The sequence below is a fragment of the Phyllopteryx taeniolatus genome, chromosome 7 (genome assembly GCF_024500385.1).
Source record: "Phyllopteryx taeniolatus isolate TA_2022b chromosome 7, UOR_Ptae_1.2, whole genome shotgun sequence".
NCBI classification, from domain to species: domain Eukaryota; kingdom Metazoa; phylum Chordata; class Actinopteri; order Syngnathiformes; family Syngnathidae; genus Phyllopteryx; species Phyllopteryx taeniolatus.
The window spans coordinates 17,254,628-17,270,875 of record NC_084508.1 but is presented as its reverse complement, the minus strand read 5'-3'; the positions used below and the strand labels follow the sequence as shown (position 1 = coordinate 17,270,875).

Below are 16,248 nucleotides of genomic sequence, written 5' to 3'. Positions count from 1 at the left end.
GAGCATGCCTCAGCTTGGAAGCTGCTGTTGGTTTGGCTGACAAGTAAGAGCAAGGAAATGTTTTCTGGAAGGAGCATAATATACCGTCTTCCACATAAGAAAGAGAATAATTAAAGCAACTTTAATAAATACATTTGGTCTCTCAAACTGAAGTACTTATGCAGCTTTATAGCTTTATGCACAAGACTGCTATTGAAATGCAGAATCATTTCTACTTCTTTCTTTCTTCACTGTTCTACAGTATGTGCAGCCAACTCAGTAAAGCTCTTGGACACATTGTTTGGATGGCATTGTTGTCAGTAGTAATTTTTACCATGTTTCTCATTTGGAAAGTTGAATGACAGACATATCTTACCAAATATGACCATTAAATGCAAAAAAAAAAAAAACAACACTCATTCCAATATGCCATCGCCACCTAGGTTATGAAAAAGGTGTACCCTACACTTTCATTTCAATATGACAAGGGTACGTATGATAGCATATATGTACAGTTGTGCTCATAAGTTTACATACCCTTGAACAATTTGTGAAATATTTTTTTTTATTTATTTATTTTAAATACGACTGATGACTGAACAAAAACCATCATTCATTTCTTTATGGTTATGCTTTGTTTAATGATCATGATTTTCTGAAATGCTTGATAGTTTAATTTGAATCCCATTAAACGTGTTTTGCCTGACCCTTCATGTTTTCTTGAAAGAATTGTACAAGTCTTACAAATTCTGCCTGGGTAATCAAACATATGAGCACAACTGTGTGTTTTCTCATTTCCTAAATAAAAATAGGGCTGTGAATTTCCAAATAAGAGCAGGTAAATAAAAATAAAGTATTACGTGTTTAAATAAATTGCTTAACTTCAGAAGAATTATTTGAAAAAAAACAACAAAGAAAATACAGATAATACTTAATGTTTTGATCTTATGGGTAGACGCAAAATCATGCATTGTAAAAATGCATTATACATAGGTAGAATTTTGAGGGCAACTTTGGGGGTGCATATTTTACATGGGTACGCAGTATAGACCAGAAATTATGGTATTTGTAGAGCTGTTAATATTTCATCGTCAAAGAGAGCACTCCATTTTCAACATTTAAGATTGGTCAGTAATGTAAAAATAACAGACCCATGTGGGGACTAACCAATAGTATTGATTTGTAGAAAAATATGAAATTGTCCAAATGTGACGATATGCAAAAATATCGGTTTTAAAGCCTCATATTACCCAATAGAAAACCAAAGACTCAAAAACCTAACACCATCCCAGTAAAGACATACTATGGAAATCACAACCTAGAGCCATCAGTAATGTTGTGGTAGTTCACATTGATGACTTTTGTGCTGCAGCCACTGGATCAATTCACACTCATTGTGGTATTCTCAATCACCCTGTGATTGACTGGCAAGTCCAGGGTGTAGTCCACCTTTCTCCCAAAGTAAGCTTGTTTTTACATTCCATTAACACATTGAGTGCACGAATTAAGCTGGTCTTTTATTTAAATATACAATCCATCCATTTTCTGAGCCACTTCTCCTCACTAGGGTCGCAGGCGTGCTGGAGCCTATCCCAGCTATCATCGGGCAGGAGGCGGGGTACACCCTGAACTGGTTGCCAGCCAATCGCAGGGCACATACAAACAAACAACCATTCGCACTCACATTCATACCGACGGGCAATTTAGTCTCTCCAATGAATGCATGTTTTTGGGATGTGGGAGGAAACCGGAGTGCCCGGAGAAAACCCACGCTGGCACGGGGAGAACATGCAAACTCCACACAGGCGGGGCCGGGCATTGAACCCCGGTCCTCAGAACTGTGAGGCTGACGCCCTAACCAGTTGTCCACCGTGCCGCCTAAATATATAATGTATAATTATTTTTTTTGTGTTTAGTTTTACAATAAACTCCAACTGGGGTGTCAATAAACAACTCTGAGCACAGGGAGGGTAGGATTACATAGTGGTGTGAAAAAGTGTTTGCCCACTTCCTGATTTCTTATTTTTTTGCATGTTTGTCACAATTACAGTAAATGTTTCTCATCATCAAACAAATATAAATATTAGTCAACGACAACACACGAAAACACAAATAGAGTTTTTAAATTAAGGATATTATAATTAAGGGAGAAAAAGAAAAACCCTACATGGCCCTGTGTGAAAAGTGACCTGGAAGACTGTGATAAATGGAACCATGAATTCTGCTGTCTACCAAAAAATCCTGAAGGTATATGTCCGGCCATCTGTTCGTGACCACAAGCTGAAACGAACTTGGGTTTTGCAGCAGGACAATAATCCAAAACATCAACAACACCATCAAATCCACCTCGGAATGGCTAAAGAAAAACCTAATGAAGACTTTAAAGTGGCCTAGTCAAAGTCCTGACCTAAATCCTATCGAGAGGCCGAAGCATGACCTTAAAAAAACGGTACATGCTCGAAAACCCTTCTCCGGCTGAATTACAACAATTTTGCAAAGATGCGTGGGCCAAATTCCTCCACAGTGCTGTAAGAGACTCATTGTAAGTTATCACAAACTCTTGATTGCTGTTGTTGCTGCTAAAGGTGGCCCAAACAAATATTAGGTTTACGGGGTAATCACTTTTTCACACAGGCCCATGCAGGGTTGGACTTTTTTCCTCCCTTAATTATAAAAACTTAATTTTAAAAACTGTATTTTGTGTTTACTGGTGTTGTCGTTGACTAATATTAAAATTTGTTTAATGATGGGAACCATTTCAGTGTGAGAAGCATGCAAGAAAAATAAATAAATTAAAAAAGGACATCAGGAAGGGGACAAAAACCTTTTCACATCTGTGTTGCTTGCAGTAGCAAGCATGTGTACAGCGATGTATTCAGGTTGCTTTCACGACGCAGGAACTTGCATGCGCACACCTTACCGTTCAGCACTATCATTTTTCCTTCGATTAGAATTTATTAATTTATTTATAATTTATGACTGTGAGAAGGCAAAATCAAAATCACAATTCAATTTTGATTAATCACCCAACCCTACAGTATACTATTTTTTACAATTTAAAACTGACCTCAGGTTTTTTCATAAAAGGTCTTATTCTTCCTTCAAAATGCACAAAGGATAAAGAATTACACTAAACTTCTAATATAATCCACTTGTCACTCTCGTCGAAATCACTCAGTCATAGGGGATGCAGTTCTGTCTCAAGCAAATACCGTACAGAGTACGGCTTTCATTACCAGGGTTGGAGCTCAGTGCTGCCAACGAAGCCTACCCTCACACTGCAGAGCATGATGCCCAGTTTGTATATTTTGTTAAATCCGAGCTTTTTATACAGTCGTTCACGTTACAAGGTGGGTAGCGCTAAATTTACTCAAGTAACATTTTGGATAAATTGTAGTTGTCAGAGTAGTTTTAGTGCATCATACTTTTTACTTTTAGTCGTGTATTTATGTTAAGAGGAAACGGTACGTTTACATCGCTACTATGATCTACATGCCGCTTGCTATTATTATTATTATTTTAAATCAATTATTGCATGCACAATCTATTTTTAGACTTTCTGTTTCGACCTCCGCAACACCACTGTTGCACCAATCCAACATAACCACAGTGATGTTTGACTGATCTCACACTACGAGGAACAACAGCTTTATCATGCAGTGCAGTCTTGTAACTGCCCAAACTTGGATATTTCAGCCCTCTTCAAACTTGAGAAAACATCTTGCGGTAAGTTGCAGATGTTTTTGTTTTGGCTGTGCGTATGGCAACATTAGCTTTATTTTATGGTCATAACTGTGAAACATGGATCTTTGCCATAGTGTAATCTCACTCTCTCTCTCTCTCTCCCCAGTTGCAGTGCAAGTACCATAAAACAGATCTAGTAAAAAGCCAATACTTTTATCTATAAATCTGATCAACAAACAGCTTCTTCATTCAGTCATTCTAGTTAATGAAGCAAATAATATTTATGTAAGGCCCTATTGCATGTGTTCTTGTTTTTTGGCACTGAAAATTTTAAATCGTGGCAGGTATGTGTGGACTCCCATTGAACATGAGTGATTCCGTTACTCCTGAACAGCGCCACATCCCATTTATAAGAATCACATACAATAATATTTCAGTTGTTTATTTTCACTTCCCCTCTCAAAAAGATACATCAATTGAGTTGTACAAATTCTAGGTCGCATTAATGGTGGAAAAAGTTTGAAAAAAAAAATTATTTTGGTCGAAATTCTTTTTCATCACAAAAACTTGGCATTTGAAGAGGGGTGTGTAGACTTTTTATATCCACTGCAGCCTTGTTCCTGTTTTTGTAATCGCTGTAATCTGATTAGCCTCTAGTGCTGTGTAACAAGTGGAAACAAAATAGTGGAGCTGAATTTGCCTTAATTTGTTATTTTCTCAAAAAAAAATTTTACTATGTTTTAGATTGATATTGTTCAGAAATATCTGAATTTGCACATCCATATTTTATTTAGTTATTTTTATTTTATTTGACGTTCAGATCAGAAGTTACTCAGTACTTCAGTAGTTTTTTTCACGGGGTAATTACTACTTGAGTCATATTATTCTGAAGTAACAGTGCTCTTACTTGAGTACAATGGTTGGCTACTCTACCCACCTCTGCACATTAGAAATACAAACACCACTTCTAATGTGAACGGAATGTGTCAGCGAATTGACGCACATGCGCACCAAAGACGATGTCATATTGTGCATACGTACAAAACAAGGAATTGACCTGTATTGTGAACATAGAGACATTGTCACGAAATTGAACAACTTTTCTGAACCCTGTTGTGCCTCTTTTTTTATTTATTTATTTATTTTTTTAAATTAACTTGGCACTGATTTACAGTTGTTAATAAGTGCAAGGATTTGGTGCATTCAGGGAACACATTGCTAAACACCCAACTTGGACGTCAGAAACTGAAGATGAAGATTTGAGTATGTGCCCGTTATAAGAAGCTAACACTGGTAACGCGCTTAGCTAAAGCTGATGTAGACGAAGACTGCAGCTCTGCTGACCTTTGGCTTTGACATGACACTATATCCATGCAGCCTCAAAAGGATCAACAACTTCTTCATCAACACAATGCTTTAATGGTAAAATTACTTTAAAAGCTGCTTTTAGACAAATAGTAACTGTAAGAGCATATGTGGATGCACTAAACTTGCGTAAACAAGTGATAGACACTGTTGATGTATAATTTAAAAAAAATTATAATCTAAGCAGACAGAGCCACATGAAGTTACTGTTATCGTCCCCTTTATTTGGTTGGAATCAACAGCAATACTGAGGCCTTTGGCAAAAATTTCCAAAATAAAAAAATAGATACTGTGCTAACACACTGCTTTCTATAGCCAAAAACAGAAGTCTATTCATTTAACAAAACAGGTACATTTCTTTCTTCTGGCTGTACAACATGACTGAAACACACACACGTACTTTACAGTATAGTCATTTACAGACTGTGTAAAGGGTTACAGTATTTTCATTAAATAAATATTTAACATCATCAACTCTAAAATAAAGATTTCTCACTGCACTTGAAATAGTTTTTTTTTTTTTAAATACAGACATTGATTTAGCTTTAGACTACGGAATTCAATGGCCGTGGATGTTTGAAACTGTGAACCTAACACACAAATTTGCATTTCTAAAATTCACGACTAAACAATAATAATTTGTGAAACTTCTGACCAAATACTGTAAATCCACTTGGACAATCACATTTCAAATTGGATAATGTTTGGTAACAGCTAAGTTATAAATAAAGGTTGAGCACTATTGCTGTGTTGTTACCATAACGGTATACAAAAATGCAGGCCCCAATAATTGTTATCTACTCCATGGCACTATCACTGTCTTGAGCATACATTTATAAAATGAACAGAGCAGACAGCATTGAATACATATTTTATGTTTTAATCAACTGGTATTTCTCGCGTAGGCGATGTTGCCACAAAATCTAGAGAGAGAGGTTTTTTTTTTTTTTTAAAGATACAATTCTGACAGAGTTTAACATGTACCCACTTGAAGGCAGAAGACCAACTGTGATAACGGAACTACAGTACTTGAAACTCCTGGGCTAAATAGAATTTTCACTATTATTTGCCCTGCTATAATAAGTTAATGGTCTTGAGCCACAAATTTTCAGATTTTTTAAAAATATTTTCAAACTATACTATGTTATGAATAGCAAACTAATTAGTAAAAAACACAGCATATATGGTGTATATATCACTCAGTATGACGTTAACAGTATTGTCATGGCTTTGAACATAGCATAGCGGAGTGTAGAGTTTAGTGGATTATTCCTTACGGAGAATTGGCATACCCCTTAAGTCTCATGAACCCGCAAAACCGTCAGGGTGAATCAAGGGCAAAGGTAGAATTAGGAAATTCACCCCTCACCAGAGGCAGAAATATTTTTGTAGGAAATTGAGCAAAGCGACAATATTAGTAACCCATTTTACCAAACAGATTCACGATGATCAGCTACACAAAAACTAATTCAGCATTTAATTTAAAATTAGCGGCCAACTCATTCATTTTCCAAGTTAAATGTCCTCCATGTTTAGTCTATCCAAATCTTATATATGTGACCGAATTAAGTACGAATTACATACAAAATCTACTTGAGTAATTGAGGGTAGGTTATACACAAAACCTATCAGATTTAGTAAAACATTTTGAATTTAGGGGGAAAAGCTTTATTTTGAACTTAAGTAGGTAGCAACCAGAAGATTGTCCTTATCCGTAATTTCTCATGTATAATGTGCACCCCCCCCCAAAGAATTGTCAAAAGTCAATAGTGCGCATTATACATAGGTATAGGGGCAAATGGAAAAAAACTTTCACATTTTATAAATGTATGCCTCCATCTAGTGGTTATGAAAAAGCTGTACACTTTCATTCCAAAATGCCACCGCCACCTAGTGGTTATAAAAAAAAGTGTAGCCTACACTTTCATTCCAATGTGACAGGGGTACGTATGACTGCATATATGTACAGTTGTGCTACAAGTTTACATACCCTTCCAGAATTTGTGAAATATTGTTTTATTTTTAAATATGACTGATGACTGAATAACAACCATCATTAATTTATTTATGGTTATGTTTTGTTTAATGATAATGCTTTTCTGAAATCCTTGACCTTTTAATTTGAATCCCATTAAAATAAAATTAAACGTGTTTCGCATGGTCCTTCATGAAGATTTCAAGACTTGTCCACTTCTTACAAATTCTGCATGGGTAATCAAATATATGAGCACAACTGTGTGTTTTCTAATTTACTAAATAAAAGTAGGGATGTGAATTTCAAAATAAGAGCAAGTAAATTAAAAACAGGATTACGTGTTCAAATAAAGTGCTTAACTTCAGAATAATTATTTGAAAAAAATAAAATACAGATAATACTTAATGTTTTGATCATTTGGGTAGAAGCAAAATCATGCATTGTAAAATGCATTATACATAGGTGGAAGGGTTTTCCAGAATTTTGAGGTCAACTTTGGGGGTGCATGTTATACATGCGTGCGCATTATACACGAAAGATTACAGTACTGTATATTGCTAATGCTATTTTAAGGGAGAGTAATTTGGGCGTTAGACCATATTAAACAGGAAAAAAAAAAATGCTTGCTAAATATTGTGATACCGTATACCCGCAATACAGAATGGTGCATATGTACAGCTTCTGCACAACCAGAGTGATTGTCACTGTTTTCAAATGTTGACATGTTAATATTTCTCAACAACAATCATGTAATTGTAATTCAGTTTACTCCAGCTGGTTCATGCTATTGAAGACAAAGCTGTTTAGGGAGGAGTTTCAGAATCAGTTCCCATTTGGTCCATAGTACGTGTTCAATTATTATTTTTAACAATGCAAATTTTGTTAAATTCCCATCTTCAGTAATGGCACTGATATAAAGTCAATAGGAACAAATTGTATACTGTGTTACAGAATGTATTTGTGAGAATCACAGCACCAAAATAAGCATTTCAGGAGCATATTTGTTAAATTCCCAAGGTGGACATTTTTTTCTTATTGGGATTGAAGTGTGTATCTGATCACCTTGTTGCCATTCTGCTGTTTGAATGTATTTCAGGATATCTATTTGCATATACAGATGCATTTGCATGCTGCAAAATATCCTGCAAGTACTGACTGCCAAAAAAACTTGTTTTTTCATTTTAAAAGTCACAGAGAAATAAGATGATGTTGGTGTGTGTGGATTCAGTGCTGTGACAATTGTCGTGGTAAGAGTCCAAAGCAGTTCTGCATAATCTCACTATAACATTCAATATTTACAACCCCAATTCCAATGAAGTTGGGACGTTGTGTTAAACAATTAAAAACAGAATATACTGATTTGCAAATCATGTTCAACCTATATTTAATTGAATACACTACAAAGACAAGATAATTAATGTTCAAACTGATCAACTTTATTGTTTTTAGCAAATAATCATCAACTTAGAATTTTATGGCTGTAACGCATTCCAAAAAAGCTGGGACAGATGGCAATAAAGACTGAGAAAGTTGAGGAATGCTCATCAAACACCTGTTTGGAACATCCCGCAGGTGAAGAGGCTAATTGGGAACAGGCGGGTGCCAGGATTGGGTATAAATGGAGTTTCCCTGAATTGCTCAGTCATTCACAAGCAAAGATGGGGCGAAGTTCACCTCTTTGTGAACAAGTGCATGAGAAAATAGTCAAATAGTTTAAGGACAATGTTCCTCAACATACAATTGCAAGGAATTTAGGGATTTCATCATCTACGGTCCATAATATCATCAAAAGGTTCAGAGAATCTAGAGAAATCACTGCATGTAAGTGGCAAGGCCAAAAACCAACATTGAATGCCAGTGACCTTTGATCCCTCAGGCGGCACTGCATCAAAAACAGACATCAATGTGTAAAGGATATCATCACATGGGCTCAGGAAAACTTCAGAAAACCAATGTCAGTAAATACAGTTCGGTGCTACATCCGTAAGTGCAACTTGAAACTCTACTATGCAAAGCAAAAGCCATTTATCAACAACACTCAGAAACGCCACAGGCTTCTCTGGGCCCGAGCTCATCTAAGCTGGACTGATGAAAAGTGGAAAAGTGTTCTGTGGTCCGACGAGTCTACATTTCAAATTGTTTTTGGATATTGTGGACGTCGTTTCCTCCGGGCCAAAGAGGAAAATAACCATCCGGACTGTTATGGACGCAAAGTTCAAAAGCCAGCATCTGTGATGGTATGGGGCTGTGTTCCAATGGCATGGGTAACTTACACATCTGTGAAGGCACCATTAATGCTGAAAGGTACATACAGGTTTTGGAGAAACATATGCTGCCATCCAAGCAAGGTCTTTTTCATGGACGCCCCGGCTTATTTCAACAAGACAATGGGAAACCACATTCTGCATGTTACAACAGCGTGGCTTCGTCATAAAAGAGTGCGGGTACTAGACTGGCCTGACTGCAGTCCAGACTTGTCTCCCATTGAAAATGTGTGGGGCATTATGAAGTGTAAAATACGACAACGGAGACCCCGGACTGTTGAACAGCTGAAGCTGTACATCAAGCAAGAATGGGAAAGAATTCCACCTACAAAACTTCAACAATTGGTGCCCTCAGTTCCCAAACGTTTATTGAATGTTGTTAAAAGAAAAGGTGATGTAACACAGTGGTAAACATGACCCTGTCCCAGCTTTTTTGGAACGTGTTGCAGCCATAAAATTCTAAGTTGATGATTATTTTCTAAAATCAATAAAGTTGATCAGTTTGAACATTAAATATCTTGTCTTTGTAGTGTATTCAATTAAATGTAGATCGAACATGATTTCCAAATCATTGTATTCTGTTTTTATTTATGTTTAACACAACGCCCCAACTTCATTGGGATTGGGGTTGTAATTAGCTGTGTCAAAATAACTTGGCAATAGCAACATATCCAGACCAAAATATTTAAAACTGGAACATTTCAGATTTTTTTTTTCCTCCACGAGAAAAGAAAAGCAAATTACAAATTTCGGTTGTACTTTACTGTAAATGTCCACATTTCCTGCAGGTAGTGACTGCCAAATAAAACGTGTTTTTACGTTTTTAAAGTCACATACAGAAATAAGATGTTGTTGGTGTGTGGATTCAGTGCTGTGACAATTGTCGTGGTAAAAGTCAAAAGCATTTCTGCATAATCTCACTGTAACATTCAATATTTAATTTGCTGTGTCAAAATAACTTAGCAACAACAACATATCCAGACCCAAAAAATTAAAACTGGAACATTTCAGATTTTTTTTCCCCCCACGAGAAAAGCAAATTACAAATTTCAGTTGTACTTTACTGTAAATGTCCACATTCCAGTTTTGAATTTTATATATGTTTCAAAGTTATTAACTGCTATTTGCTATTACAGTTTCATATTCCACAGTTAAGCAGAAAGGTTTTCCTGACTTTCTAAAACCTAAAACAGCATTATGGCTGTCAACAAATCAAGAGTCATTAACAACATCCAAACATCTTTGTGAGTAAATGTTTTGGAAAGTTATCTTGCTCATCCAATTTGCTCAACAAAATGTGATTCTAAATATACTGTATTTTGAAATTTGCAGAGAAACCATACCGGGTCATGTACAGGCTCAATGTCATACAGCTATGTTGTGAGCCATAGAGAGAAAGCATTCTCAGTGTGACTCAGTTTCATTAAACATTGTCTTTTTTATGCACATAAATCACACTTGGTCAAAATTCCAAAAAGCATTATGGCCAAGGGAATAACACTAATATCACCACCAAAAAACTAATAATAATAAAATAAAAAAAGAATTGTTTTGGTTTTATTCATTCAATTCAATCATGATGTATCTAGTTGGCAATGTTGATAGAGTGTCCTTGTACTTTAAAAAGTCATGTATTCAGATGGAGCAGGAGTTTGCCCTTTTTCTTGGTTTAGGTTTCCCAAAGTCCCTGTCATCAGCAGCACAGTGACTGAAGGAGCAAATTGTCTGTGATAGCCTACGCATGCCCAAGCGGAACACACTATTGGACAGGCTATAGATGACACAGTTGCAAAAACTATTGCTAATTGCTAGCCAAGTGGTAATGAATGAAAGAGCTGGGCTGTCCACGACATGGGAGCTTTCCAACACAAAGTATATGATGTAAGGTAGCCAGAGCATATAGAAAACGCTTGTGATGCGGAAGAGCACCATTGCATAGCGCCGATCAGGTCCATGTCCTCCTTGTTGCCCATCACCATCTCCTTCAACAGTTTCCATATCTTGGCTTGGAAAACGTGCCCGTCGTTCACTGATCTCCCTATTATGCTGCTGGCAAATCCGAAAGATGTGATAGTAGGTAAAACAGACCACAAGTGCAGCAGGTGCATACAGCAAGCATACCACAAAGCCTGTAAAGAGGGCTGAGGTAGGCCAAGACTGTGCACACCACTCAAAAATGTCCCCATGATAGCCTGGCTTGCCCCACCCAAAGAAAGAGGGCAAGAAGACCAGGCTGGAGTAAACCCATATGAGGGTGATGCAGCCTCGTAGCCGGCATGGTGTCACCAGTTGGTTGTACGATAGCGGTTTAGTTATAGCCAGATAGCGGTCCACACTGATACAGGCCAAACAGGCCATTGAAACACTTTTGAGAACAGAGATGACATAGCTGAAGACCTGACAGGTGATGGGCTCCTGGACACTTGCTGGGTAGTGGAGCAGAGACAGAGTGGGTACCAGGCAGCTGAGACCTACGAGAAGGTCTGCGTAGGCCATGGTCTGGATAAAGTAGCTTGTGGTATAGTGATGTAGTAGTGGGGCACAGTGGAATACGAAGATCACCGTCAAGTTACCAGCAATAATGAGCACTGTCAGGACTACAACAACAGCAGTCTCCAGGATGCAAGCCTCTAAGCCTTCTTTTAGTCCCCAGCCTAAGGGACAGGAGTGGTTCGAAGCACTGCCAGAAAATACATCTCTACGGCTGCTATTTGGCGTGAGCATCGGGTCAGCCATCGTGTCAGACAGATTCATTGTTGTAGTTTGTACCCTGGTGGGACAGGTTTAGGTGTAACGTGCATAAGGCAACAGCATGAAACTGCAAATTGCCTTCTCCTCTTCCACTCTTCTCCAGGTCCCTGTAGCTTCCTTCAGTTAATACAGCTTAATAGGCTACCCTTGCTCTCTTTCACCTGACTCTCACATTGATGAGTCTCAATCAAGGGAACACTGACACGAAAAAAAAGTTAGGGCTTTTGGAGGCCCTTCTTTTCCACTGGCACTGCATGGTTTATGAAAAAGGGAGGCTGCATTTAAGAGTAGTGAGGGAAAATCAAAACGAAAGCAGCGTAGAATTGTATTTGAGAGAAGTGAGCATCCTTCGTGAAGGTGAGTTTCATGCTGCTTTGCTTGCCAGCATGTGGCCTTTATTGCTTAGTTTTAAAAGGGCTAAGGGCATAAGCTGTTTTCACAAAGACAGATGAAAGAGGTTGCAAGGGAAGAAACCTTATGAAGAGCTTAATGTATTAAAATGTTGGACAGTCTTGACAGATTCCAAAAAGAAATTCAATATGTATCCAACATATTGGCTTCCATTTTATAACAAGAGATGAGATGAAATTTGCTGAGTGAATGTGCCTTTATAATTCATACAATATTTCTTTCAGAGAGGAAATTCCCTCTAGGGAGTCTTGGTGCTTGAAAAAAAAAATCCTGTGTCAAGCACATCTTCAATAAACTCAAGTTTCATTGTATTCTAGGGTTGCTGTGTTTGTAATTCAACAGCGAGCTTCCCTTATTTTGGTGGTCCTCTCGTCAGTGTCTGGAGCCCATGTATGCCTAACCATTGTGAAAGTCAAAACACAGACACGGACTAAAAAAACATGGGGATCTCCACAGGAGATAATGTCACAATTCTCTCAGTACACACAGGGCTGTGTGTGGGTTTCAAAGCATCCATGTGCAGAAAGAAAAAAAAGCACATCCAAAGTACTGTATGTACTGTACAATGTCTTTTAGCAAGTATAAATCCAAGAGTGAAACATTTCCTCCCAAAGTTCTGGACTTTGAGGACAACAGATGCATAAAATGGTCGTCTGTTCTGATGAAGAAATGAAATGTCAGACTCCTATGCAGGCAGGTGAAAGGACTCTCGAGGAGCTATGAGAGGCCATCTGCATAAGTCAGCGCTCCACTCTGACTCCTCAGCAATCCAGCGGCACAGAGAGAGAAGGTGAAAGGACAATCTGCCAACCACTTTTTTTTCCATATCATAAACCGTTTACTGGCATTCTTGTGTTGGTTTTATGAAGCAAGTAAAATGGGGGATTTAGCCCATTTTCCTCCAGTATTATTGTGACTACAGATTTTCTAACTTGCCTTTGCCTTTTAAAGCATGCATTCTGTTAGTTGTAGAGGGATGGGGTCCTGTGCAGCCTTGCCTTTAACTCTTCTCTCAGTATGTATGTCGCTCTGGAAAAAAAGAAAAAAAAAAAAAACTTGCTGCGCAACAGAAGGGAAATCCGTTCAAGGAGCATACATTTTTTTTAAAAATGAAAAAAAGGAGTCCCAGTCACAATCCCAGTTTTCAAGCACTGTCCTCTGCAAAATGTTCCCTGTAATTCCGTCACAGGATAACCCATTTTCTTAATGTCAAAATCCTTTGTAACAGGCACAAAGACAATGATGGACCTTAAATGCGCTAAATAAAAAGCAATTTAAAAAATGATGACTAAACGGATGGAACTGTGCTAATTCCTCAGCAAGCGAAACAATAGGGCGAAGAGTCTCGCAGCCCTGGTGCAGTAAGAAGGAGAGATGCTGTGACTCGCTTACATTACCCTCCCTCCCTCTCTACAGTCTTTCAAGCTCGCACACCCAATCTCTCTCTCTTTACACACACACACACACACACGCTCACGTACCCTCCCTCTTCCATGCTCTCTCAGTCTCTTGTTCACTGTTCGACTCCTCTACTCCCAGCTTCACCTGAGGCTCCAAGCCATTATATTCTGTCCATCACAATAGCTTTTTCCCTGTGGTATGTCCAAATATAGTCATTATGAAGATTAGACATATCTCACATAATGTATATTATCATTACAAACCTTAGGCTCCCTATTTTTCACTTTTCTTGTGATTTTCCCCACTTATTTTTGTCATCCTTTTCATCTCCCATACAGTCGGTCCCTTGCCTTAGGATGCAGTTCATTATAACAAACTGTTTTCACTTTCAAAAGTGCATTCTTTGTAAGTAGGAGAAAGGGGACTTCAACCATGCTAAACCTCAATCTTTATGTAAACTCAAGGTGTCACAATTAATCGACTAATCGACAGCTAATCTATCCATACATGCATCCATCCATCTTCTTCCACTTATCCGGGGTCCATCCAGACTTCCCTCTCCCCTCCTTCTTTACCACGACAGACCGATACAGAGTGTGCATTATCGCAGATGCTGCACCGATCCGCCTGTCACTCATGAACAAAACTCCAAGCTACTGGAACTCCTCCGGATATATGTTTGATGTTATTTTTATTTGTCTTTTATTTATTCTATTATGTTTTCTGTATGAAATGTGTTTATAAATAAATGAAAAAAAGATAACACAAATTGCCAATCTTTTTATGTAATTTTAAGGAAAAATAATACATCGTGTTTTATATTATCGGAATACAAAATTATCTATATTAAGAAATAAAATTCTGTCCATATCACACCATACTAATGGGAACCACTGTGGAAAAATAACAAGACATATGAAACCTCACTTAAATTGGCTTTGGGCATGGCTCACTTGATAGAGTGGGCGTCTCCCAACCCAAAGGCTGTGAGTTCGATAATCAGCCTATGTGACCATGTCGAAGTTTCCTTGAACAACATACTGAACTCCCAGTTGGTCCTGATGCTGCGTCATCAGTAGGTGATTGAGGGACAGTGTTAAAGAGCTTTGAGTACCTTGAAGGTAGAAAAGCGCCATACAACCGAAAATACTTTTAAGACAAATTACCAAAACTGTTTCTTTCCAACAATTTGACAACACAAAACTGAAAAACCAGTGATGGCTTTTTGCAATGCTGAGAAACATTTGTTGGTGACTGTTGTATTCTAATTTATACTTCTGTTCCATCCATCCATCCATTTTCTGGGTCGCGGGCATGCTGGAGCCTATCCCAGCTATTATCGGGCAGGAGGCGGGGTACACCCTGAACTGGTTGCCAGGCAATCGCAGGGCACATACAAACAAACAACCATTCGCACTCACATTAACACCTACGGGCAATTCAGAGTTGTCAATTCACCTACCATGCATGTTTTTGGGATGTGGGAGGAAACCGGAGTGCCCGGACAAAACCCACGCCGGCACAGGGAGGACATGCAAACTCCACACAGGCGTGGCCGGGGATTGAACCCTGGTCCTCAGAACTGTGAGGCAGACGCTCTAACCAATCGGCTACCGTGCCGCCTACTTCTGTTCCATTTAGTTGATAAAAAATAATGTACATTTTTTCTTCAATGTATCTTATTCAGACATATGAGTCAATACACTTTTAGAAGCTGAAAGTAGCCACACAGTAAGAAAGTAAATAACATTTATTGGGGAAAGAAATATGCATCAATAATCGGTAACTGAGTTCAATCATAGCCCTCTGAATCGTAATTGAATCACATCGTGAGGTGGCGAGAGAACACCCGTAATGTAGACATTGCGTTTTGAACTGGCCAACATTTTAAAAAATCTTTAAGTTTAAAATTTTTTGGGTGCGTGTCAGGATTTACCTTAGTTGAGAGGTTTTACAGTTTTTGAATAATTTGGTCAATTCAACAGAAATGTAACAGCTGTCACTCTGTAAGGAGCTAGTCTATGGAGGCCTCAGCACAGTGGTGTTCACCTTTGGAGGTGGACACTCATGAAAAACACGACCAGAAGGCAACTGTTAATTATTCATTCTTCTACCAAAATGAGCCAGCGGGGCTGCTTGGAAACAAAGATGGATGCCTCCCACACTTTAACCCTGCTCCACCCAAGATCAAACTTGCATGTAACCATCCTCTGCTATAAAGACTTACATGCAAAAACACAACCACTTTGTGTATTATGTGCAATGCTATGAATGCTTTGAAATTTGTTGTATCAGGAAAAGATGACGAAAAGTCACTAGTGTAGAAAAGCAATAAATTTGAGAAAGTTATGATTATGTTTAGTGCTTGGAAGATTATATACTGCAGGTAAGCCTAACAGATCAAGTACTAATTAAAGT

The 16,248-nt window shown here is 38.1% G+C and overlaps 2 protein-coding genes across 5 annotated transcripts in view; both read right to left on the bottom strand.

Annotated features, from left to right (window-relative positions):
- Positions 1-16,248, bottom strand: part of rabgap1l (RAB GTPase activating protein 1-like) — a 111,356-nt gene that overhangs the window by 62,244 nt on the left and 32,864 nt on the right. The gene's annotated exons all lie outside the window — the stretch shown is intronic.
- On the bottom strand, positions 2,957-15,183 carry gpr52 (G protein-coupled receptor 52). Its single transcript, XM_061780393.1, has one exon. The coding sequence runs from the start codon at positions 12,019-12,021 to the stop codon at positions 10,903-10,905; it is 1,119 nt and encodes a 372-aa protein (XP_061636377.1). The 5' UTR covers positions 12,022-15,183; the 3' UTR covers positions 2,957-10,902.